The 27,565-nt window shown below is 40.6% G+C and overlaps 1 protein-coding gene and 1 pseudogene across 2 annotated transcripts in view; both read left to right on the top strand.

Annotated features, from left to right (window-relative positions):
- The window catches only part of TSHR (thyroid stimulating hormone receptor), a 96,592-nt gene that overhangs the window by 61,362 nt on the left and 7,665 nt on the right, over positions 1-27,565 (top strand). Inside the window, exons 5-9 of one of the 2 annotated variants that reach the window (XM_059663870.1) lie at positions 294-368; positions 1,729-1,806; positions 3,846-3,914; positions 15,661-15,738; positions 15,821-15,869. In XM_059663870.1, coding sequence (XP_059519853.1) covers positions 294-368; positions 1,729-1,806; positions 3,846-3,914; positions 15,661-15,738; positions 15,821-15,869 — 349 coding nt within the window. Of the gene's footprint in view, positions 1-293; positions 369-1,728; positions 1,807-3,845; positions 3,915-15,660; positions 15,739-15,820; positions 15,870-27,565 lie in introns of those variants that run through there. The other variant, XM_059663781.1, reaches the window with a different exon arrangement.
- LOC132227677 (transcription elongation factor A protein-like 8) lies at positions 25,673-26,629 on the top strand (annotated as a pseudogene).

The raw sequence follows: 27,565 nt of genomic DNA, 5'->3' as shown, positions 1-27,565 counted from the left end.
AATTCCTTTTCCTAGGAATCTTACTTGGTTCAAACAATCCCAAGTTTTTTCTAAAAATGAAAACATGTTTTGACACTGGTGAACAAGACTAGGTTATTGCACTGGAGGGAACATCATCTCCTCCAAGGATCAGAACTTGCCCATGGCCACTCAGCTATTTAGTGGAGGAGTTAGGATTTGACTCCCACCTGACTTCAGAACACATGTTTTAAGTTTTTACATTATTCTACTTCCTATGTGTTAATTTCCTTTGCTAATTTCTGTGTTTTTTTTCTTCTTTTTCATTACTTTAGTGGCATTTTCAACACTGGACTTAAAATATTCCCTGACCTGACCAAAGTTTATTCCATGGATGTATTCTTTATACTGTAAGTATGCACACATGCAATGTTGGGCAATATTTTATTTGTCACTAAAAAGGAATAGAGGCAACCATTAGTGTTGGTCGAAGCCAAGTAGAGCAATTGTTTCAAGAAAGGAGCAGTGATCAGCTGTGACAGGTGTACTGATAGATGACAGGTGGCAAGGACTAAGGACTGGCCATTGGGTTTAATAATGTGGGGCAGTATTGACCTGGACAGCTTCAATACTGGAGAAGTGGTTAGAGTGGGTGAGAGGGAGAATTAGAGTGATTATAAGAAACTCTTTTGAGAAGTTTTACTGTTAAAATAGAGCAGAAAATGTTTGGATATTGGGAGAAAAGGTATGTTGTGGTTCTCTTTTGATGGGAGAAATTATGGCATATTTGTTTGCTGGTAGCAATGATTAAATAGGAGAGAATTTTGGTGATGATGATGACACTTCATTTTTCATCTAGTTTTTTAATACTTTTAAACACTTCCTAATTAATTATCAAGGTTGTTCCTCTCAACCATTTCATCAAGTCATAAGAGGACGGTATAATGCTTCCACTCTACAAATGAGGAAACTGAGGAATAGAAAACCTAAGTGATTTTGTCTGAGCAGAGTCCCAAGGAGTAGTCACTAGAGATGCTCAGACTGCTTTCTGTGACTTCTTGTTGGCCACGTGCTCTTGACTAAAACCTGTTACACACAGTCAAGTTGTACAGAAGTGAAAGGACATATGCAGAGAGAGTTACAGGTTGAGTTTGCACCACAGCAAAACATGGAGTGAATGGATCCAAACTGTTGGGATTTTGCTAGAAAAAATATTGACAGTGCTCCTTTGCAGCAGAAGAGCTCAGTTCAAAATACAGGCAGTCTTCCAGCCATAAGGTTGGCATAGAAATGCTCTCCTGGGGCAACTGCCTGGCAGTGTTTTCCAAGTGGAGAACACTTTAGAAATATTCATGAAATGAAATCCATTGATTCCATTCCTCCAACTCTTTTTAGGTGCTCCATATACTTAGAACACTCTAGTTGCTATGGACAAAGTATTTGTCATAGACTCACAAGAAGTCTCTGAGACCCACTAGCTCCCCTGGCAGATAAGGATTAAGTCAGGGGCCTCAGCCAAATCCAAAGCTCACTCACTGACTATACATTTGGGGCCCTAAGCGCATGTCCATCTAGGATAGCTCTCATCACCTCGCTTGACCTAAGAGCCACCAGCAAGCAGCTAAGTCAATGAAACTTAAAAAGAAACAAGATTAAACTAAACTGTGTCAGGATATTTATTTAAATGCAGATGTGCAGCAAGAGCCCAACTCCAAAAAAAATAAAATAAAAGCATTGTTTTCACCAAGTGTTTTTGTCCCTCTCTTGCAGGGAAATTACAGACAACCCCTACATGACTTCCATCCCTGCCAATGCTTTCCAGGGACTGTGCAATGAAACCTTGACGCTGTGAGTAGTGTTATAACTTCTCCATTCTACAAATGCCAACAACTGAATTTTGATATGAAAATCATCATAGTTTCACAGCCCATCTAAGAACCATACTACCTTATAGTAAGTGCTCTATGGTCTACCAAGGGTTTCACATAATTAAATACGAGTATGGCCCTGTGGTATAGGACTCTATAGATGACAAAATGGTCTAGGTGACAAGACAACAGCATTCCCTTATAGAAATAGCCTTCATACTTTATCTATAAAGGGCCATTTAGGTTTTACAGATCACATGGCCTTAGTAGCAACTGCTAACTTCTGCCATTTTAGGGCCCACTGTTCACACTAACGAGCATGGCTATGTTCCAATAAAGTTTTATTTAAAGAATAGGCAGTGGGCCAGATTTGGCCTGGAGGCCTTATAATATTTTGTATTCAAGTATCTTCAAGTGTATAATTCTCACATCTTCATTAAAGAACTCTAGTTCACACAAAAAATTAACTATCAGTGCTTTCTCAACCTCTTCCCAGTGTCCCTGTGAATGGCAGTCTTCACCTAGGACACCTTAGTTGTGTAATTAAACTCATTGTGTAATTATCTAAAACAAGCAAAGATTACCTCTTAGTTCTACACATGGGATAAATCCAGCTCTTCAGGGTACTCCTTTTAACATGGCCATCTCCTAAGTGTTTCTCACTGGATTAAATATATAGCTATTTCATCAGTCCAGCAACCTTTAGATTGGGTATTATTATCATATTTTTATAGATAAAGAATGTGAGGATAATAGAGGTTTCAAAATTCTCAGGATCACGTCCTATGAAGGGTCAGAGCCAGGTATAATTCCAAATTTGGAGTCTCTATTTATGCTTCTTAATGTGTTACCACAGTGGAGAGATAGTGGACGACAGTAGTGTTCAAAGTTCCCCCACAACTGCCACTAGCTGTGCCTTATTGTGGTCATGGCTGCCTTCTCTTTCTCAAGTCAATAGCCCCAATAATGCCCATGCATCCCATTGTAGACCAGAGCTCCTGCACAAAGGGTTGTGTTTTGGGTCGGTGGGAAGAATTGCTTTTGAGGTTAAGAATCCTGAGTCCCAACAGCTCTGCAGCAATGTGGTTTCAGCAAGTCACCTCCATTTCGCATTAACTTAACTAGAAAATAGCGGTTCAGTCCAGCCCCTGGAATCATTATATACATCAATTGGTTGAAGAAACATAGCAACAAATTAAAAGATGAAAATTTCCACAAAAGGGCATGGCCTATCTACTTCCTTAAATTTGTCTTTGAAGTTCAATTTAGTTCAGCTCACAGCAAGTAAGCATTTAACCTATGATAAGCCCAGAGAATAAAAATATAGATAAAATACAAATGTGAAATAGCATTTTAAACAGAAAAATAAACCTCATGCATTTAAATGAACAATGTCTTTAAAAGTATTGATTTTAAAAAACTGCAGTCATTCATCCATTTTTCAAATTTTTTAAATTGATTTTTAGAGAGAGAGGAAGGGTGAGGGATAGAGAGATAGAAACATTGATGAGAAACATCGACCGGCTGGCTCCTGCATGCCCCCTACTGAGTATTGAGCCCACAACCCGGGCATGTGCCCTGACCAGAAATTAAACCAGTGACCTCTTGGTTCATAGGTCAATGCTCAACCACTGAGCCATATGGGCCAGGCCATTCCTCCATTATTGACTTTGGGTTAACTATTAACTGAAACCCTTTTTTTTTTTTAAATATATGTACAACATTTTTTTTAAAGTCTTAAATGATAGCAGATGTTTGTTCCTCAAAGTGAACCTGCTTCTGAGAAACAGTGTCAAGTTACTAAAAGCAAAGTCCAGAGAATGGGAATTCAAAATGAGAAATATTATTCTATGTCCCCAACAAGACATACTGTAGAGTTTTCTTCTGGGCTCAGATGTGGGACCCAAGAACCTTCATGCACATTTCTGATACTGAATGAAGTATTGAAGTCCAACCTCAGAAAAGGGCCAGCATTACCTCCTATGGGTCACTGATTTCTCCTTGCTCTGTTGATTGCAGGAAACTATACAACAATGGCTTTACTTCAATCCAAGGACATGCTTTCAATGGGTCAAAGCTGGATGCTGTGTAAGTCAACCTCTTAAGTCAACCTCTGTATGGAAACCTCTATCATCCCCATCCTCCCACCCCCAAGAAGGATCATTCAATAGGTTAGAATTTTTCTAGAGATAGATAGTTTCTGCCAGCGCATTCCTTAACCACAGAGCTAGTGTGACCAAGACTTGGTGATGATGTTAAGGAGCTTGGCAAGAGCCAGCTTCAGTGGATACTTACATGAACTCCAATTCTAAATCCCAAAGCTCTTGCCCACAATAAAATGGAGCACCATGGGGGTCATCTTCAGTTATCTTGTAGGAGTGTGTGTGTGTGTGTGTGTGTGTGTGTGTGTGTGTATTCATCTACTATGTGCAAGAAGTAAAGGAGTATCTTTAAGTCCAAATCTGTTCAGAGAGTAAGATTTTTCTTTTAGATTCTTTTTTCTGACATGTTTTCAGGAAAAGTATCAGTTTATATTTGATTCACTCAGAAAGAGCTGAAAAGACATATCCAACTTTTACCTTCTCCCTAAATTAATAATGCCTAGAACAGTCTGTTGACAAAAAGATAGAGATTGACAGGAGTTTCTATGTTTGTTGTACTTTTCTGTAGGGTCTTTGTGGCCCCCAGGATCTATGCTAGGGCATATTTTATGTCTAAGACCTTGCGGACTGGTTTGGCCATACTTCTGTGTGCTTTAACCTGATATTTAACAAATGAAAAATAGCTTTAGTAGTGTCTGCTTCCCATAGTACAGTAGACGAGTTCATTTGTAGGGCTTCCTACTACAAAACAACTACATCATATATTTGAAAAAACTTACAGATATTTTATTTCATACCTTCAAGACAGGCAAGTAAAGCAACCTAACAAACCAGGAGCTGCCACCAAAGTGGTGAGTGTTCATAGAGGGTGCCATTCCTTAGGTGTAGCTGCGAACATCGGTTCTTCCAGAATAATCATTGCAAAATCCAAAGGCTTATGATTCTAGATCTACTGTGTGGCCTCTCACACTTTAATGAACATATAAACCACATGGATTCTGACACAGGAGGTCTGGGATGAGCATTTCTAACAAGCTCCCAGGTGATGCTGGTGCTTCTCACCCATTGAGCACACTTAAAGTAGCAGGGTGAGGTCCATAACCTGCACAGCCATATGCAGGGGCCCTCATTGCAAACAAACAAATAAAACACACCTGTGGTAGTGTTGCTCTGGTTTGGGGGTTCAGGGGGGGGGGGTTCTGGTATGATTCCATTTTCAAGGACAAATGCTCCTACGGTTTGAAGTCCTATGCTTTGCATGGCTTTCTCAGTTATGTTGGAAGTGGGGTGTCAACTTTGCCAGGCTTTGGGGTTTCCTAGAGTCTTTATCAAATGAAGAGTTAGAGTACATTTTTTTAGATTGCCTGGTTATGGGCTCATTTAGGTTGATTTTAGTCAACTTTAAAAATACATAAATATAGTGAAGTCTAAAAAGACTCAGTAGAGTACTATGATTGCTTATATATCAAAATTTGTGGTATTGGGGAGACTCTGCTTCCAACTTAACTTTATGATACATATCTCAGACAATCCTTCATTTTCAACATATTTATTGAGAACCTACAATGAGCCCGGTGCTGTGTTATTCATTGGTGAGTCAAAGATGAACAAGCTCTCTGATCACACTGAACTTACATTCTGGCGGGGTCAACTTGAGGGCAGCAATATCAAGGGTCAAAGCACATTAAGAAGAAATGTACCCAGATCCAGCTATGCATTTCAGATGGAAAATATCTTAACACTGAATATACAATAACATTGCCTCCTTGCTTGGAGATATAAGTATTATTTCCCCTAGATTTAACACATTTTTTAAATTATTAGCCTTTGATTTTGATGTTAGATGATCTAACCAAATATTTTCCTCTTTGATTCAACTATTCCTAGAAAGCCCTGACTCTGAGAGAAATGATCATCCCAATTCCAATTTTCTATGACAGAAGTAGGGTATTGGGACTTCTTAAAATAATTAAGACAGTTTGTAAATACTTAGGGTATAAAGATTTCAGAAAACTGTCACATTGTTCTGGACATTGAGGACATCAAGAGATTATCATTAAGGCAACAGAGAGCCTCATTAGCAAGCGAAGGGGTAGGGAGAGAGAAGAAACCTTCAACCCAGAGCTGATAATATGGCTTTTGAATTCAGTGTGTCCAGTTGACTCTTGTCTGGACCAAAACTGACTTTCCAGAATGATGGATGAGAAAAAGGACCAGAAACCAACCATGAATATAACATAATTCATTTCTAAAACTTTTGCTTCTACAGCAAAAAAATTTTAAGCCCAAGATTAGGATCTATGCTTTAAATTATGTGCTTCTTTATTTTTCCATATTTAGTCATTGAAGGTATCACCCTCCATCATCTTCAGTTATCATTTTTTAAGGATAGACATTAGGTGCATAAAATTCAGACTTTTAGGTCTACAAAGCAATGATTCTCATTGCTGCCTGCTAATTTGAATCACCTGAAGAGATTTGGAAACACTAGTGCCTATGTTTTACCACCAGACATTCTGGTTTCATTAGTCCAGGTGTAGGCAGGGCATGGGGATTTTAAAATCTCCCCCAGTGTGTCCAGTGGAAAGCAAACACCAAGAACTGCTGATGTGGAAAACCTGTATCAACCTTCTTGCCCAATCGCCACATTTTACATATGAAGCCCAAAGTGAGCACATGGCTTTTTAAAAAGTGTGTGTGTGTGTGTGTGTGTTTAACCTGGCTTTTTAAATTTGAAAGAGCTGTCTAGATGCCAAGCCAAAGCCAAAACCTGGATCCCCTGTGTCCTGCTATAATTCATCATTGATGACTTGCCAGCCACCACCAAGGCCTGTTCACCCAACTCCACCTTGACCACTTGTTTCTTAGCCCAGGAGAATGTTTAGACTTCTTAACTCAGCCTGAAATATGGAAGCTAAAACATCTTGCAATTGGGAAGAATAGTGGACTTATGTGAGAGAAAGGAGGCCACTCGAGACAAGATACAACCAGAAGTTTCAGAGAACAGTCATACCAAGGAACGGGGTCATTAGTAAAGACCTGACTTTACCCATACACCAACTCAGCGAGCTTCCAAATACTAGTAAGGTCCTTCAACCTTGAATGAAAGGTTGGCATGGCAAACAGTTATTAAATTCAAAGAATTGGGGTTGAAGTTGGGCCACAAATATTGACCATTTTCTTAAAAATATCTTATACCTACTCATAATTGGCCTTAGGTCATGTTTAGAGAACTGCACAAAGACTTCAAGAGATTTCCAAAATTGTAGCTTCTATAATTAGGACACTCTGCTGGGCTAAGTGGATCTCAGTGTATGACTTTGGCCATAAAATCAGCTGCAGAATATCAAAGGAGTTTAGAGACATTTTCTATTGAAAAAAGAAAAACTTACAAAGAAACAATAATTTCTGTCCCCAATTCTCTTCTTTTGTTGGTAAGAGAAGAAATGGGGTAGGAGGGAGTATCCCCAAACTGTGTTCACTGAACTTTCTTTCCATTGTGAATTTATGAGTATTGATTTTTTTTTTGAGTGTTGCTTTTTAAAAGCTATTCATGACCACCCTGACTGGGTAGCTAAGTTAAAGCATCGTCTCATACACCAAAACATTATGGGTTCAATTCCTGGTCAGGGCACATACCTAGGTTGTGGGTTACTTCCCCAGACAGGATGAGTATAGGAGGCAACTGATCAACTTTTCTCTCTCACATCAATGTTTCTCTCTCTCTCTCTCTCTCTCTCTCTCTCTCTCTCTCTCTCTCTCTCAGTAAATATACTGTTGGGTGAGGATTAAAAATAAATAAGTAAAAAATAAAAAGCTATTCATGACTGTACAAAGTTAAAGTATCTAGATGGACTAGCCCAGGGATCCTCAAACTATGGCCCGTGGGCCACATGCAAATACAAATATTGTATTTGCTCCTGTTTGTTTTTTTTACTTCAAAATAAGATATGTGCAGTGTGCATAGGAATTTGTTCATAGTTTTTTTAAAACTATAGTCCAGCCCTCCAATGGTCTGAGGGACAGTGAAATGGCCCCCTGTTTAAAAAGTTTGAGGACACCTGGACTAGCCCAATCTTTTAATAGAGCATACTGAATTACTCATATTCAAGATGGGGATACTGCATGTAGAATTTCCTAGGAAACTCTTGAAGCTCTGGTCTTTTGGGGTAATGTTACTAAGAAGATTCTTTTAATATACCACCTTGTTGTAAGGCATGTAAACTTAACAAGGTTGATTCTAGAGGTGGCCTGTGTAGAATCTGAGAGCTCATGAGAGTTTCAGATCATCTGGTGGTCTTCTGAAATTAAAACTATGAAGAAATTATGTAGGGAGACTCAACATTTCCACCAGCTTTCTCCTCAGACCATCTCATGAGCTCTTCGAGAGGCCTCGCTTATGGCAGAGTGTTGTTCTATGGGAGATGATGGATTTTAATTCACTGGTGCCCTGAATTACAGTCTGTTCTAGTCATTGTAACCATCCCTTGAAACACAGAAAGAAAGCAGTGCGCCATCTCACCATACTTTTTTGCACTTTCATGGGAAATGTTAAAGTTATTTGGAGGAGTTCAACCAATGTGGGAAATATTTCTTAATAAAAAATCTTTTGTTTCCTGATTTTTAAAAGTTTAGATCAAAGACTAGCAAATTCGTTCTGAAAAGGGTCAGAGAGCAAATATTTCAGACTTTCTGAGCTATAGGATCTCAGTTGCAGCTGCTCACCTCTGCCATTGTAGTATGAGAGCAGCCATAGACAATACATAAAACTGGATGTGGCTGTGTTCTAATAAAACTTTATGTACAAAAGCAGTCAGCAAGCAGGATGTGACTGGATGGGCATAGTTTGTGAACCTCTGGACTAGGTAAAGATATTCGGTGAGAATGGCCATTATGTGATGAAATATACAGTCTATTTCTCCCAATTCCTGATAAAAGTTAGTGGACAAGCATGGGAAAAAGATAAGAAGTATCTGGATAAAAATATTTGGGGGTTTGAAAGTTCAGATCAAATCATAATAAAAAACAAAAATCTTTTTTTTTCCCAATCAGTATTTTGAATCCAAACTTGAAACTCTCCTCCTGTTAAAAAACAAATGTTCCATCTCGTCATCGTTCTACCCTAAGTTTCTGATTCCTAGTTGATAGAAATTTTTTATATATATATATATTTTATTGATATTTTACAGAGAGGAAGGGAGAGAGATAGAGAGTTAGAAACATCGATGAGAGAGAAACATCGATCCGCTGCCTCCTGCACATCTCCTACTGGGGATGTGCCCGCAACCCAGGTACATGCCCTTAACCAGAATCGAACCTGGGACCTTTCAGTCCGCAAGCCGACGCTCTATCCACTGAGCCAAACCGGTTTCGGCAGAAATTTATTTTTTATTAGCTTTAGCCCTTCAGTAAAGGCATCACGTAAATCCAAGACAAAATCAAGATGATCGTGACAAGGAGGGCCTGGGACTAAAGAAAGATAAGGGTTAACCTGTAGGAGGTGGTCAAGTTTCCATAGCAATAATGAAATAGTATTCACTTTGTGATTTTAACACAGTATTGATGCCTCTGTTATCAATACTAATTGTGATTTCAAGCTCATCTACACACATCAATATCTCATGATTATTGTTAGTGTTCAAAGCTCGCACATAGCATGTTAACAATTTGGTAAATTCTCCAAAAGTGTTTTCAAATATCTCTAGGTTCGAATTTAAACAATATGTCATCCAAAGAACATTTATTCCCCATCATCCACTTCATGCCAATTTACTGAAATTAGCAGCTTTGGCTTCATTGAGACCCATTTTTGTTAGTAAAACTGAAGAACACGACTGCAGCCAAGTTGGACAAATTCCACATTGAGAATGTGCGCTGTTGAGTAATTAGTTAAAAGTTCACGAAAATCATGGCAGACGTGGAAGAGCACCTGGTCCTGCGATTTCACATAGAACCAAGCACTCTGTCATCACTCAGATGTAAAATTAAAGAAAACACAAGCATCCTCTGTTCCACAGAAGTTGAACTGCAAGTAAAGTCACATGTTCATTCTTTGGAACCTCCTTTCCATCCTCTCTTTCCACCCAATCTGGTGTGGGAATGTGCTGCTTATCTCAAAATGTCTAATTCTCTGTATTGTATTTTCTATTGTCAAACTCCAGTAAGTAGCTACTATCTGACAGTAGACATTTGGATGGGAGGGAGGAGAGTACCGTTTTGATGTACTAAGAATGAAACACTAATCATTATGAACAGGGAAGTCAACACAATTCATGTACTAATTAGCATCGTATATTAGCTGATTAAAAGCAAAACACTGCAGCTTGGAGCACTGGGGAAAAGATGATGATAGAGAAGATTATAGGATTAAGCAAGCCATTATTTTTCAGTAAGTGTTTAAAAAGCTTGTGGGAGATGCTCCAAGGCTGGCTTTCTCTTTCTATTTAAACCCTGTGTATTCTCTCACCTGTGACTGTTTATAGACAAGTATCCTGATTTCTGCTACCAAAGGATTTCCACAGAGCAATGAGGGCTGGGCAAAGGTTCCCTTTAATTCCAAATGACAAATACTATGGCAGGGAACTACGGTTCCCCACAGAAGTGTTCCCATGAGGGTCTCACAACACAAACCGATGCCAGCCCAAGTATCCCCTACCAGAATTATGGAGACACAGGCTAAAATTCCATCTTGGAGCTGAAATGTGTCCCAGAGAGCAACGCTCACCAGCAACCACATCTTCCCTTGCCACAGTGTCATACTCCTCCCTCTGACACACTTCCTCATCCTATATAATAAAAGGCTAATGTGCTAAGTGTCCAGTTGTCCAGGCGGCCGTTCAACCAATCAAAGTATAATATGCTAATGATATGCTGAGGTTGCTCAACTGCTTACTATGACATGCACTGTCTACCAGGGGGCAGACGCTTTGACTGGTAGGTTAGCTAGCTGCTGGGGTCTGGTTGATCGGGACTGAGTGAGACCAGCCAGACATACCCTGGAGCCCTCCTATGGTCTCTTCCCAGCTGGCCAACCTCTCGCGCCCCTCCCCGGCCCAGATTGTGCACTGATGGGGTCCCTCAGCCTGGCCTGCACCCTCTCGGAATCCTCAGTCCGGGACCTCTCAGGGGATATTGGAGAGCTGGTTTGGCCTGATTCCACAGGCCAGGCAAAGGGACCCCACTGGTGCACGAATTCGTGCACCAGGCCTCTAGTCTAAACATGATACAGAGGGTGGCTCTAGCTAGGAATTACCCAGCAACTGGACTTTCTTGATTCATCCAACATGTTTTCACTGGATGGCTGTTGTGTACCAAGAGTGAGGCCATAACATTGTATCCAGAGTACATACTGAGTTCTTCTATTGCATGTTCTTCCCCAACTCATCCCTGAACATCTTCACTTTCCTGATCACAGTGTTCTTCCTTAACTGTGGGAGACACAGTACTTAAAGTTTCTTAACAGCCCCCCACCCAAAAAATCTGACATATCTTTTCTAGGAAGAACTTCATTTCTCCCAAGAAATTCTCGAAGAGGCTTATGTCCTCCAGAGAATGAAAAGGTGTTGAAAACACATGTAGCAGTGTCTATCTTGCTTTTAAAGGAGATACCAGTTGTTTCCCCCCAAGCCCTTTCCAGTATTTGTATGCAGAAATCATAAATTTCAAGAAGTCTTTCCTTTCAACTCTGACTCTTAAGACTTTCTAAGACTTTTTAAGTTCATTTATGTTCATCGCAACAGACAGTTACAATGATCACACAGACCCTTAGGAAATAATCATTGTCTGGGGGTAGTTACCCATATAGCCTACCAAGATTTGTGATTGATACCCTAGCTGGTTGACAGAATGTGGATTCCAGGGAATCAGGGTAAGTCATGGTCAAGGAATTGGTTTAACTAGACCGACATTTCCAGGAAATATTATGTGGTAAATGGGGCCAATGAAAGCACTTCTTCCTGGCTATTAAAGCTTATCTAGATGTTTCCCCATCCACTCCTTTAGATTCAGATGGAAGGTATATCAACCATCTGAACCTAAGGTTAAAAGCTAAATAAGGCAGCCCTCCACATGCTAAAGGCAAGGGGACAGTTTCATTTCTAAGCACCCAATTATCTCTAAGAGGTAAAGTGGCCAAACAACCATGTTGGTTTTACAGAACGTAGCCTCCCCCAAGACTCAGTTCATCTCCGTTCAAGTTGGCTGCACCTTCTCTCCATCCTCCTTCTCCCCTCCTGGACTCTGGCTGGCTTTCCCAGTTTGTAATCTCCTGCAGCATTTCTGGTAATCTACAATGCTTATCAACCAGCCTCCTTGGGGGCATATTGAATATCAGACAAAAACACTGCAGAATTGGACAAGCAATTATTTAGTTCTACAGTGATTCGTAATGATGAGAGCAAGCCGATTTTCCCTCGCGGCACTCGGGGATGATGAGGATAAGCTGAGACGAGCTCACCAGTCGTTACTTGACTTCCAGCAGTCTGGGAACAGAATGTGCTCTGCGAGCTGCATGGTCCAAAGAATACAAAAAGAGACACAAGCCAGCGTGACCCTTATCCTGAGCTTAATTGGCCTTTTACAAAATCATGCTGTTCAAGATCTTCTCTCCAGTTCTTTTCTCCAAGGTGGCTCTTTGCCTGCTCTATCACTGAGCAAAGGAACTCCGTGGAGTTGAAGAAGAGTCAGCCAATAATTAGATGAAGCCTGTGACTGAGAACCTTAGGTGATAGCCATTCATCCAGAAGGCCCATTTTGGCTGCTGTAGCATCTTAGTTGGGCCCTGTATATGTAGGAGATTAGCTGAGCCTTCCATTTCAGACTTAACAATGCCCAGGAAGCATGGCGTCCAGCCACTGCCTGAAGAGGCCATGTCTGAGCCACATCCCTATGGCATTTGTAAACCATCTACCTTGTCACAGCCATCAAAGAAGGTCAGTTGGCCACCACGCCATATGCTGAGTCTTCTAATCTTTCATTTTCCATTATTTTTCCCTTAAAGCAATCATATGTGTCACACTAAGAGTTTAGCAGCACCTACCTCAATATTTTGGAGGACAGATGCAATGATATTTTTTTCATTTACATATTCATTCAACAAATAACAGAGGCATTGAAGACGGTACCAATGATGCAGCAATAAGTAAGACAAAGAGCTTGTATTCTGGTTGGGGAGACAGATGATGAGTAAATAAAGAGTGTGATGAGATCTCATTTTGAAAGAGCTGAATTAATACAAGAAAAGACTCATCATGAACTTGACATCTCAAGTTTATAGTCAACAGACCTGGTTACAGAGAATAACCAAGGAAAGTGTTCATATAGATTCTGAAAATACTTTTTTTTCTTTACTGGATTAATGATTTTGATTCGTGGATTTGCTGTGCCAGGCTTCTCCCTGGGTCATCAAATATTTCCCTTTGCAATGACTATGATAGCAACTGCCACTGCTTTCCTTATCATTCTTATTGTGGTAAATGTTGATGTATGCTGAGAATCGGAGGAATTCAGCGCTCCCTAACTAGAAGAACCATACACATTGACGTACAGAATTGAGCACATTGAAATTTAGGCATTAGCAATGGAGAAACCAACAGTCAGCACCTGCCTATCATCTTAACTGAACCCTGGGTATCTCTAGACCTTTGGACCTTTTTAAAGTTTCTTGAGCATTTTACTTGCAAAATAAACACTGATTTTTGAGAGTTAAAAAGAGAGAGAGAGAGAGTGTGGTAAGATAACCTGCTGGCAGCGACTTTAGAAAGTTTACAACGTCAGTTTGAGACCTCGTCGTTATTGGGTTAATCCCGCATCCTGCCCAAGAGAGGGAGACTTCGTTGGGGTTGGTAAAACTCTCCTTCCTCCCACGACTCTAGTTGGGACCCATCTCTGGCTGCCATCTCTCATTCAAAATAAGTTCTATCCCCGACAGAAGCCTGGAGTTGCTGGACCAGGAGAGGCTGAGGGCAGGAACCCCATGGACACGCTGCTTCTGCCTTTGCCTTCTGAACAGCAATCAAGGCTGCCTCCCCTCAAGTCAGCCACCAATGGAGCCGCCCTCCTTCTCCTCAACTCTGATTCAGAGAAAGAGAGAAACAGACAATTAACCAAGAAGTTTCTCTGTGAGGGCTCTGAAAAAGGAATTCTTCTGCCCATGAGTCCTCATATCACACTACTATTATTAGCCATCATCCTTGAGAATTTTCCATCATGAAGAGCAAACACCATAAACAGAATGAAAGAAGCATTATCTGTATCTGAGCATACCTCCTAAGGGTCTGCACTGTACTAATTTTGCACCAACAGGGGCTCACTCACTAACTTTTCAATTGGTTATGCTATGGGGTGAGTTATTCTAAACAGGCATAAAGTTAGATCACTTCATAACAAGGATATACTAGTATATTGCTTTGTTTCTTTTTAGACAATTTTGTTCTCTAAAAAGCCTAGCGGGGAAAGCCAGTTTTAAAACCCTTGGAAGCTTTTATCCATTTGGAAGTAACTTTATGTTTCAGACTCACTTTGTGACTTGAGTCGCTTCAAAAATATTTTAACCTCAAATGCCCCATGTGTTTCAAACTGGAAAGCTCAGTGTGCCCATCAAACCCTTCCACAAAAAGATACATTCTGTAATCTTATGTGCATAAGCTAACCCCCCAAAACAGGATTGTTAAAGAAAATATAGGTTACTCAATTAAATTTGAATTTCAGTTAAACAACAAATCTTAACTTTTAGTATAAGACTGTTTCAAAAATTTCACGGGGGATGCTTATACTAAACAAGTATTCATTGTTTATCTGGGCTGTGTTTTTATTTGCTAAATCTGTCAACCCTATCCCAAAGAAAAGGTCTGAATCCCTCACAGTCCCCTTCATCACTCACCACATTCACCACCTTCATTCCATTCCTGATTGAAGCCCAGTCTTCAACAGTAAATGGGAAGCCAGGTCGTGTGGTTCAGTGGTTGAGTGTCAACCTATGAACCTGGAAGTCATGGTTCAATTCCTGATCAGGGCACATGCCTGGGTTGCGGCCCCCAGTAGGGGACATGCAAGAGGCAGCCGATCAATTGTTGCCTCTCATCATTGATGTTTCTATCTCTCCCTTCCTCTCTAAAATCAATAAAAATATATTTTTTAAGTAAATGGGAATACCGATAAATATTGAGGAAAAAATTGTAAATCACTTGGTATTGAAGAGGATTGAAAAATACATTTGCCACTGGCTGGGAAAACAGAGAATTAGGCAACTTGTGTAAAATCTACATATGCATACCAAACAATAAACATGCTCACTTTCAAAGACTTGTGCCATAATTAATGTGTATAAACCTTGCACAATTGAAACCTATAATTTTTTTTTTTGGACTGCTTACGCCATAGAAGGTAATTCTTAAATTTCCAAATTCTTCTTTTTTTCTAAATATACTTTTATTGATTTCAGAGAGGAAGGGAGAGGGAGAAAGAGATAGATCAATGATGAGAGAGAATCACTGATCGGCTGCCTCCTGCACGCCCCGCACTGGGGATGGAGCCCGCAACCCGGGCATGTGCCCTTGGCCAGAATCAAACCCAGAACCCTTCAGTCTGCAGGCTGACGCTCTATCCACTGAGCCAAACCAGCTAGGGCAATTTCCAAATTCTTAATAGCTACGGGGACTATGTTCACATTTTATTTTGATATTTCAATTAACTCGCTTAATCTCACCTAATCTATTTTCTCTCTCTCCCTCTAGTTACCTGAACAAAAATAAATATCTGTCAGTTATTGACAAAGATGCATTTGGAGGAGCATACAGTGGACCAACCCTGCTGTGAGTAAGACGAACAAAAGAATATATCAGTCTATTTTTTCTTTTCTTTTTCTGGACGAGAGGTAGGCATTAGGAGGAGCAGCTGTTTGTGGGTAGGGAATGTTGTTGGCTTGGACAAAGACTTCTGCTAGTACTTTTCTGCCCAGCTGTATAGGCTATTGTTGGGAAGAAAGCCCTTGTTCTTTGAGTCTCAAAGGCCCCACACTCCACCATGCCATCCTGATGCCTGATCAGGCAGCCACTTTGGTGTGGACATGCCTGGAGGCCCTCTCATAGGGGAAAAACAGACATTTTGAACAGCTGCTGTTTGCAAAATTCTGAGACATGTGCCTGCAAATAGGTGGAAAGCACTCTAGTTTGCACAAAATCTTAGGTGCACAATGCCTGGCACAAAGATGGAAGAGTATAGGTCAGTGATGGCGAACCTATGACACGCGTGTCAGAGGTGACACGCGAACTCATTTTTTTGGTTGATTTTTCTTTGTTAAATGGCATTTAAATATATAAAATAAATATCAAAAATATAATTCTTTGTTTTACTATGGTTGCAAATATCAAAAAATTTCTATATGTGACACGGCACCAGAGTTAAGTTAGGGTTTTTCAAAATGCTGACACGCCAAGCTCAAAAGGTTCACCATCACTGGTATAGGTGATAATTGTATTCATATCTGGAAGAACTTATTGTTGGGGGAGATGGGATGTGAACGTCATGGAGAAACATCATGGAAAAAGTACCTATTTGTGCATTTCCTCTGATGTACACCTCCATGTCCAACATTGATCAAGTTCTGTCAATTCCAACTCCCTGCGGCCTATCCATCAGTGCCGTCTTTTCACCTCCTTGGTTTGGCCTTACTTTAGAAACTCATTGAGCATCTAGTCAAGTACTTGCCAATGGAGCACAGCACCTCAGGAGAAGCACCAGTCAACCCAGTAGAGATAAAAGGAAATAGTAGAGGCTCTATGTACATTTACGCTTTTAAAAATAAGAACAAATTAAGTGTTACTAATATTTTATATACAGACTAGAGGCCCGGTGCACAAAATTAATGCATAAGGGCGGAGAGGAGCCCTCAGCCTGGCCTGCGCCCTCTCACAATCCAGGACCCCTCAGGGGATGTCGGGCCTTCACCAGCAGTCAGAAATCCCTCTCGCAATCCAGGATGCTGCATGCACCAGTTACCATACTTTTCATACAGGTGAAAGGCATCTTGCTGTTGTATGGGCATCTACTTTTTTTGCCCTAATTATAAAAAGTAGTACATAACATGATCCTTCTAAGGCAGTGGTACCATTTTCCCCATCTTATGGGTGGAAAAATTGAAGCAGAGAGAAAAGTAATTGGCTTTGTCACACAGGTATAAGTGTCAGAATCAGAGATGACCACAAAATGTGCAAGCCAGAGTCCATGCATGTCATCACTGCATCATCCTGTTTTTTCAGTGTTAGAGTAGCCTTGCCAGGTTTTAATTTTTAAATCTAAGAGACTGTTCCCAATATATAGGGTAGGGTCCCTAGGCCTGGCTGGTGATCAGGACCATCTGTTAGGCAACCGGCAGGAGGGGCAATTGGGGGGCCCCCACTGGCACCAGCCTTGGCTGGCAGCCTGGCGCCACCTGCTGGCTGGCCCCACCCTCCCCCCCAACCTCCCCACCCCTGCCGCCAGTCACCTCCCTCTCGGGGGGCAGTGTGCGTCATAGCAACCGATCATTCCACCGGTTATTCCGCCGTTCGTTCGATTTGCATATTAGGGTTTTATTATATAGGATGACCACTATCCCTCAAGTGTCAGGTAGGGAATGGATGCATCCAAGAAAACAGTGTCAAAGACTTATCCTCACTCTCACTTTTAACAATTCTACTTCGCTTTTAGATTAAATGCACCCACTTACTTGGATTTATGGCCTTATTCTCTTAATGTAAGGGTTCCATGAAAGAGGGCAGAGTGACCCTGAAAATATGTATTATGTGGAGATTCGTTGTAAATTCATGGCAAATGCTTTAAAAAGTTTTATGCATTCTTCTTTTTATAAAAAGACAAGTGAAAAAATGTGTTGACCTTTTCTGTGATTTTTTTTTTTAACCTGAGAGCTACATATTTTTTAATCTTCACCAGAGAATATGTTTTTATTGATTTTTAGAGAGAGCGGGAGAGAGAGAAAGTGACTAAAACCCATGACCTACGTATATGCCCTGACCAGGAATCTAACCTGCAGACTCTTGGTGTACAGGATGACACTCCAACCACCTGAGCCACCCGGCCAGAGCCTAAAAGGTATTTTTGAAAGATATCTTTAACCACTCCTTCAAGATAAAGGTGATATTTCACCAATGAATGAGAAAGGTTGCTGCTTTTCTAAAGAAATTTGTGATTTGGAAAGAGCCTGTAGAATAGGTGTTTGAAAACATTTCCAAGTTATGTGATTTTCCTGGTGAAAATGATGAATGTCACTTATAAAAACTCTGTTTTGTTAAAATCAGACATTGAAGTTTAACCTGCATTTAAATCTTCCCATGAAAACAAAGTTGTTCAAACTGGACAGTAAAGTAGTTGACTTACATTCCAGTACAAGCTTCTGACCTTATCAAAGACTCCTAGCAATAGCCAAAGGGCACCACACCTTCAGCAGTGCTGGTCTAGCTGACAAAAGCCTCCAAATCTCCCCTACCCTTCCCACTTGGTTCCACCAAGAAGGGGAAAAGGGAGGAATTCAGAAGCAGTGATCAACACAGGAGAGAAACAAATGTAATTCCTAGGATGACCAAAAAGACAGGGCCTGGGAATCTTGAGACTCAGGCGTCCATATCAGAGCTAGAGAATGGAGGACGCCAAAAGAAAGTTCTAGAAATAAAAAGGGATTGGTAGATTATCTGACAAGACTGACTGTATGAAAACCTGGTTTGAGAGGTGTTTTACACAACTTTAGAGCACGTGGCAAGACTAAGCAAGAGGTCCACTCAAACCAAGATACGTTAATAAAAAAAGAGAGGCAGACATCTCATGAAGAAACAAAAAAGTTACATAAAAAGGAAATTAAATTACAATATGCAGAGTTGTAATAACTAAAATACTGAATATGGGTTTATCCAAATATGTCCTCAGTCTATTTCAGGGGAGTAGAGGGGATGCCAGGTGGGTGTATGTGTAGGGTGAAGAGAGCAAAACCCCCATCTTCATGGTAGAGAGTCAGTGGGTGAATCTAAAGCCAATTCATGGAGAACTATTTCCAATTATGGAAAAAATATCATAGGCTAAGAGTGGTTGCTTCTTCAAAAAGCAGAATGCAGGGCCCTAACTGGTTTGGCTCAGTGGATAGAGCATCGGCCTGCGGACTGCTGAAGGGTCCCAGGTTCAATTCCGGTCAAGAGCATGTACCTTGTTTGCAGGCACATTCCCAGTAGGAGGTGTGCAGGAGGCAGCTGATCGCTGTCTCATCGATGTTTCTAACTCTCTATCCCTCTCCCTTCCTCTCTGTAAAAAATCAATAATTTTTTTTTTTTTTAAGCAGAATGCAGGGAGGGGCAGCACAGGGGCTTGCCGTGGGGGTTATCAAGTTTCCAGTGTAATTTGCTTTTTTAAAAAATAGGTCCAGTCTTGACCAGTTGGCTCAGTTTTTTGGACCATCACCCTGAACACCAAAAGGTTGCAGGTTCCATTCCCAATCAGGGCACATACATAGGTTGCGGGTTTGATCCTTGCACATATGGGAGGCAACCAATTGATGTTTATCTATCTATCTATCTACCTACCTACCTATCTATTTATCTCTCCCTTCCTCTCTCCCTACAAATGAATAAACATATCTTCAGGTGAGGATAAAAATAAAAAGCGGGCCCATGCATAATTTTAATAAAAATTAAATTAAGGGGAAAAGCCACCAGTATAGGAAGAGAGGGACAATGGGGGTGGCAGCATCTGAGAGGCCAGTAGAAAGAAAGGTAGAAAAGAACAAAGATGAGCCCAGTCTCATTCTTCAAATTCCAAGCACAGTTTTCTTAAAATTCATTTAACTAAGTATGTACTAAAGTAACATTAATCACTTTAATTCTTGTGTTGAACTTTTGTCAAAATCTTCATTACTTTATTTTCCACATACTTCCTCCTCAAGACTAGACTTTAAGATCCCAGGGGAAATGGACTCTTAATATACTTTTTGTAATCCCCCTACTTCAAAAGAGAAGAAAGGAAGTACTCAATAAATATTTGATAAATTGTAACTGAAAATCAAATCGCCATGACTAAGTTGGGATTTTATGTAAAAGCCAAACTTGGAAAAGCTTAAACTTCATCTAGAAAGAGGACTGAATGGCCTAGGTATGTCTGCCTCTGAAAGGTAATTATGACAGAATAGAGTCATCTCTAAAGTTGGCAAAAACAAAATTGCCCACTTAGTTTACCACCTTTTGCCAAAGTTATTTCTCGGAAAAGAATCTAATTTTAAATAGATGCCACAGCTAAAGTAAGATCTATTCTCCAACCTTTGCTATATTTTTTTAAAAAAAAAAAAAGCCTTCTTAATTTTAATAACATTCTTACTTATTGGTTTTTAATCAAGATATGCAATCTCATTTTCTATTTTTATACTTTCTATTTTTTACTATCTTCTTTTCTTTTAATCTTATTTTGAAAGCATTCTTGGTGTTTATAATCCCAAAGGAAAGAACACCCTGAAATGCAATGCCTTCTATAATAACCAGGGTTCTCTAAGGTCTAAATTATATAACCCACACTAATAAGATTAACTTACTGTTAAAAATGACTATACTATTACGGTCCCCCTTACTATTTTAAGTATCTACTAAGAAGGGGAAATCCCTTATAATATCCTTGAGTTTGCATTACATGTATCAATAAAAAATAAACTTCAAAATTAACCGTTGTTCTTTGCGCTGGTCAAACTAATCATTTGAAAATCTAAGGGTCATGGCTCTGCCACCTTGGTGTACAGAAAAAATAAGCCTTTTTATGTTTTTCTTTCTGACTCAATGATCGTCACAAGATCATACTGTTAGATGGCTGAAGAAGTGTGGCAGGGTTCTTTTGGGCATTCCTAAAGTGCACAGGAGTGTTGAGTACATGACTTTCTAGGTTGCTCATTTTTTATTGAGGTACAACTTATATACAATAACATGCACATTTCTCAAATGTGGAATTTGATGAGTTTTAGCAAAACTATGCCACTCTATCCCAGTCAAGGCTTAAAATATTTTCTTCACCCAGAAAGTTCCCTCATGCCCCACCATCCCATAGACACCTCCCTACACAGCTTATTATTTTTCTAGTGTAAAAATCTAAGAGTAAAATTGTTAGGTCACAGGATAAATGTATATTTAACTTTATAGGAAATACTGCAAAACTTGCCCAGAATGGTTGTCCCATTTCCTGGGCTCACCAGTGAGGTCTGAGAGTTGCAGGTTGGCAAACCCATTGCATTATCAATCTTTTTTATTCTAGCCATTTAATGGGTATAAAGTGGTATCTCATTGTGGTTGTACTTTGTGTTTCCCTGATTATTAATGATGTTGAGCATTTCCTGTATTATTAGCCATTAGTATATTTTCTTTTGTGAAATGTCTGTCAAATATTTTAACCATTTTTAAAATTGTGTTGTCTTTTTATTATTGTGATCCTGGGTAAAATTTTTGACCTAAATAAAATCAGTTTTTGGCATAACTACTAGCTCTCCCCCATCCTCTCTCCCTTTTCTCTTCCCTTTCTAAGAAGAAATGACTAATCTGAAAAAAACCTGTGCAAGATGTGCATTTACTCACTTATTCTACAGGCATTTTATTGAGCACCTACTGAATGCCAGGAAAGTTAGAAGGGTAAGACACAACCTCTGCTTTTAAAGAGGTTACAATCAAATTCAGGAGAAAAGGGAATAAGTAACTGTGCTGTGAATTTCATGTAAAAAGAGCCATAAGAGATATTAGAGAATCAAGATTATTATTTCTGGTTAGGATAACCAACAAAGGCCTCCTTTAGCGAGGTGATATTTAAGATGGTCTTCAGATGAGGGGTAGAGTGACAACAGATAGAATTATAAGAGAAAGAACAAAAGATAAGTCTAAGGAAAACATAGGATGTGTTCAAAAAAACAAAAAACAAAAAAAGAGAGACTACAAAAGAAAAACTGGCAGTTCCAAAATAGTCACAGGGCTGTACAGCATGGGGAATATAGTCAATAATATTGTAATAACTACGTATGATGTCAGGTGGGTATTAGACATATTGGGAGAATCACTTCATAAGTTATATTAATATCTAACCACTAGGCTGTACGCCTGAAATGAATATAATATAAAGTGTAATTGAGAAAAAAGAAAAGGAAAACATAATTTGGGCTGACGAATAGTGTCTAAAAGTATGTTGTGCTGAAATCATATTGTGAGGAATATGACCTGGCTCAGCAGGTGGGCTGACCCGCTGAAGGGTTACCATGGAAATATCAGTTACGGTTGCATAACATGTGACAGTGTGTGGCTCTCTTCAACTCACCCCCACGCCTTCTTTCCTTCGCCTCTGCCCTCCCTCAGCCCTGACCCTATTAGTCCTGGATGCCTCTGGCCCGGCCCCTGTCTCGGGACTGCTCTAGGCCTCCCGGCTATTTAGCAGGCACTGGACCTCCCTCAGGGGACGGGAAATCGAAATTGAGCCGGAAGATCTAATACCTGGAGTTCCTGGTCTTCCTTTCTGTGTTTGCTGAGCGGAGCCTTCAGAGCAGCTCTCTGGGAGGGAAGGGAACCTCCGAGGGGTGGAAACCAGAGGAGGTCTGTCTGCAAGACTGCTCTGCTCATGGACTGTGAAGTGAAGTACAAAGATAAACAGACTTTGGCAGTGCCCCTCCGGGCACCAGCCAGACTCATGCCAAGGGGCTGAGTTGCCGAGGAGGCAACCAAAGCAGGCTGCCCTTCCTCAGTCACACGTCTTCAGAGACCCAGCAAAGGAGAGGGCCTGAGACCATGTTGTGGCGTCTACGAGAGCTTCGAGGGAGGTCACAGAAGAATCTGAAGAGAAAGAACAATGACCTTTCCAGAATTGTCTGCATGCTGGCTTCTTGCGGGGAGCCAGAAGATGGTCAGTCTAGCCCTGGGAATCTTCAGAGCAGAGAAGTTGGGTTGACAACTCAAGTTAATTGATTGTTAACATCTTTTACTTCCATAGCCACCAATATGAGAAAAACAGTAAGGTTGTTTTTTATAACTACTGAGAACGAGGGGGCTGGCTCTTGGTGGGAGAGATAATGGAGCTATTGCAAAGATCCTCAAAGTCATACAAACCTTTGCAATCCTTCAATTGACTAAAAGTACAACTAGTATCATCCTCAAAACTTTTCTATTTTCAAAAATAGAAGTTCTGCAGAGCACCGGCCTTCTTGTTATCTCTATCTCCATTCACTTCCTTGGTGATCTCATCCCTTTGACTGCATAATGCCTATGCTACCCAAATAGAAATCTCCAATTCAGACAACTCTCCCAAATTCCAGTCTTTATGATACACTGCCTACTTGACAATGCCATTTGGATGTCTAGTAGGCATCTCAAATTTGATCTGTCTGAAACTGAATCCCTGATCATTCCTTCCAAACACGCCTTGCCTGTGGCCTTCCCCACCTCAGGAAATGACAACTCCACCCTTTTAGTTGCAGGCCTGAAATCCTGGAGTCATTCTTAACTTCTCTCTTTCTCTCATACCCTATATCTAAGCCACCAGAAAATCCCATTAGCTCTATCTTTTAAAGTTATACAAACTCCAACCATTTTCAGCATCTCCACTGCTATCACTCTTGTCCAAGGCATCATCCTCTCTATTGTTGGTATCCTTGTTTCCACTTTCTCCTCTTTGGTTTACTTTCGAAGCAATAACCAGATAGATCCTTTTAAAATTAGTTTATGCCATTCCTTTGAAGGCTTATGATCTCACTCTGATGAAAGGACAAAGTACTTTTGATGACCTACAAGACACACATGATATGGCCCCCCATTATCTGACTTCTTCTCACACATTTCCTAAACTCCTCAAACCCCCTCCCCCACTACCACTGTCTCAGGTCCAGCCACCCTGGCCTCCTTGCATGCTCAAACACACCAAGGTGCACTCTCACCTCAGGGCCTTTGCACTGGCTGGTGTCTCTGCTTGCGATGCTCTTTCCCATATATCAGCATGGCTCTCTTGCTCACCTCCTTCAGACCTTTGCTTAACTATCTCCTCAATGAGGCCTTCCTTGACAGCCTCCATCATCTCTAATTATGACCACATTTCTGGGCTCTTCCTTACTTCTCCTCTATAATTCTTTTCCACATGATACTAACAGTTATCAGCTAACATTCTGCAAGTTTTTACTTTTTTTAAATTCTCTCTCTGCTCTATAGTATGTAAGCATGAGAAGAACAGGAATATCTGCATTTTAGTTTACTGCTATAGCCCAGGAATCTAGAATTGCACCTAAGACATAGAAAGCAATGAATCTCTATTGAATGAATGCATATTGTGTTTTTAAATTCTTTTAAACAATTAATTAGATAAGCTCACTGCCTTGAACTTCCAGGTCTTACACCCTTATTTTTAATTTAGTATTAATCATTTGTTAAACTGCCTTTTAAGCCGTAATCTTCTTCCTGCTCTTACTAGTTGTTGCATTTCATCTACCAATTTACAGATGTGGCCACACGTTTGTAATGATCAGCTTCTACACAGTGACCTTCAGAAAACCCACATTCATTACAAGCAAGCGTAACAGACGCTTACATTGCTGCTGAAACACTGGCAAGCCAACTGCTGCTTATTTCATTTGCAATTAAACTCATCACAGGTTAAGGTTAAATAATGAGGACAAAAAAAATGGAAGAAATTGAAATTGTTCTAATGTTTGGAGATGCTACTGTACATAATTGCTTCTGAGGAGCAAGTTGTTCCTCCTGTGACATTAAATATCAGTTGACTCTTCTTTATTTTCTAGCATCATAAAATTGGGCGACCTTTTTGTCTTGTATGTATCCCTATAGGACTCACTCTCTCTAAATTCAGGCCCTGTTAGTTTCATCGGACACTTAACTTGAGATGGTTCCCATGACCTAGACAATTAGACTTCAAAGTGTCTGCCAGGCTAGGCTCCGCTGCATGCTGTTCTGTGAGTAAATACTTGCTAGAGACAGATTCTCATGAAGCTTAGTGCCCATCACGTAATGAACTCTGTGCAAAGTGCCAGAGTCAATAGAGAGAGGGAGGCCCTCCAGCTTGTAGGTTTCCATCCACATGGCTACATTCACAAATTCAAAATCCCTTAACTGCAGATAGCTACTCTCTTCTGTTTTATTCTGAAGATATTATTTTATAAAAGAAGGTACACTAATAAGAAATTCTGGATTCAAAGTGGTCCATAAATTTAGGTGAGTGTGAAAAAATACAGCTTCAGATAAGTTAAAATGACCCTGCCCTGTTGAATTTTAGGATTTCTACAGCTGAGGCTCTTCCTCCATCAATGCCAGAGTTGGCAGACTGTGTAGAGTGGCTCAGTTCTCAGCCAGTATTTGTTCTAAGACAGGGGTGGGCAAACTTTTTGACTCGAGGGCCACAATGGGTTCTTAAACTGGACCGGAGGGCCGGAACAAAAGCATGGATGGAGTGTTTGTGTGAACTAATATAAATTCAAAGTAAACATCATTACATAAAAGGATACAGTCTTTTTTTTCAATAGTTTTATTCATTTCAAACGGGCCGGATCCGGCCCGCAGGCCGTAGTTTGCCCACGGCTGTTCTAAGATCTGCAGTCTTATGTGTTAAATGAAGTAATTAGAAGTTGAAGGTGATGACATATAGTCCAGGGCCTGTTTCCTGAAACAGTTCCCTATTGCTGGAGAAGGAGAGAACTTCCCTGGATCCTTTCAGGATTAATTTGTTCAAAAAGGCAATAATAGGAAAATACTCAACATGCAAAAGTCTTGTGAGGAAAATGAAGGAAAAGCACAGAACATACCAATGACCGCCCTTCAGAAGAGGTGCCACAGGAGGCAGAAGGAAATCCTCAACCTTCTGAAGAAGCGGGTCAGCCAGAAGCAGAAGGAAGCCTTAGATTGGCTGCCTTAGCCTGTCTGGGGATTGAAAGAGGACACTCCCGTTAGGCATTTGAACTCTGAAGAAATGCTAAGAGGAGTCAATGAATTGGAAAGGCTTAGGGAAGAAATAAGAGTAAGAAACAAGTTTGTGGTGATGCATTTGAAGCAACGACATTCACACAGTGATCCTTATCCTGAGTACTTTAGCCTGAAATTTTTTGTTTGTTTGTTTGTTTGTTTTTGTAGGATAGTAAAACCTAACCCCTGCTTTCTTTCTGTTCACATTTTCTGAGGTAGCTTTTACCTTCATTTTACTTTTAATCATCTGGTGGAATTTTGTTTTAGGTAGTTTCCTTGTTACCAAAATTTTGTATTTTGACTCGTTCTCCAGGTCTGTTTTTCAATTGGGAAATCTTACCCAAATGCATAAAAATATGTCTATTCCAGAGTGCCCTTGGTGGTCCCTCAGATCTGTCTCTTGCTTCAACAGTATTTGAATGGAACAGACTGAGGGACGCCAACCCAGCCTTCGGCCACCCTTGGGAACCACCTCAGCCATCCTCAGCCTCTGAGACCAGGCAACACCATTTTGTTTTGTTTTTTCTACTTTAACTCCTTATTGCCGAACAACCATGAGCTCCCAAATTCGTCAGAATCATTTCCCAAGGTGGAGGCTGCCGTCAACAGCCTGGTCACCCAGCATCTGCGGGCCTCCCACACCTACCTCTCCCTGGGCTTCCATTTCCACCATGGCGATGCTGCCCTGGAGGGCCTGGGCCACATCTTCCACAAGTTGGTGGAGCAGAAGCACGAGGAGCCCAGCTTCTCTTAAAGACGCAAAACCAGCTCGGTGGCCGCATTCTCTTCCAAGCCTTCCCAGGATGAGTAGGGTAAAACCCAGGACACCATGGAAGCTCCGTAGTCATGGAGAAGAACCTGAACTAGGCCCCTGTGGGTCTGCATGCCCTGTGTTCTGCCCACGCAGACGCCCATCTCAGCAGCTTCCTGGAGAAACACTTCCTGGATGAGCAGGTGAAACTCATCAAGAAGATGAGTGACACCTGACTCACCTCTACAGGCTGGGCTGGGTAAACGTCTCTTCAAAGGCTCACCCTCAAGCACAACTAGGAGCCTTTAGAGCCCAGAGCCTTTGAGGGGTCCCTCTGCATCTCCCTGGTGTCTGGTTTTTGCCTGAGCCTCTCCCTGAAATTACTAGTCATTCTTTTAACCACCCTGGAGCCTTCTCCCTTGTATTGGGCCAAATGGAAACAATAAAGCTTTTTTCAGCAAATAATAATAATAATAACAAAATTATTATTCCATATTTTAAAGTAAAACATAGCAAGTTACAAAGCAGCATGTTTAGTAACAGCTCACATATATAGGGTAAAAGTTTGTGTGTGTGTACGTGTGTGGATACATACACACATCAAAAACTGTGCTTATTTCTATGTGATGTGCATTTTATTTTTGCTTATATGTATTTTTAATGAACACATGTCACAGATAGACTGAAATTTTTTAATAAGTAAAAGAATAAATAATTTGCAACCAGCTTATAAGGGCAATGGGGGCACCTAAACTCCTTTTATAAAATTTTTTGATTAAGGTATTACAAATGTGTCTTTATCCTCCCATTGTCCCCTCATCACCCCAGTCTTGCCCTCACCCCCACCCCCTATTGTCTGTGCCCATCCCTTACGCTTATATGCATGCATACAAGTCCTTTGGTTGATCTCTCCCCCTTACCTCCACCCTCCCCTACCTT

Source organism: Myotis daubentonii, chromosome 1 (genome assembly GCF_963259705.1).
Source record: "Myotis daubentonii chromosome 1, mMyoDau2.1, whole genome shotgun sequence".
NCBI classification, from domain to species: domain Eukaryota; kingdom Metazoa; phylum Chordata; class Mammalia; order Chiroptera; family Vespertilionidae; genus Myotis; species Myotis daubentonii.
The sequence above is the reverse complement of the archived record's forward strand: the minus strand, read 5'-3'. Positions and strand labels throughout refer to the sequence as shown.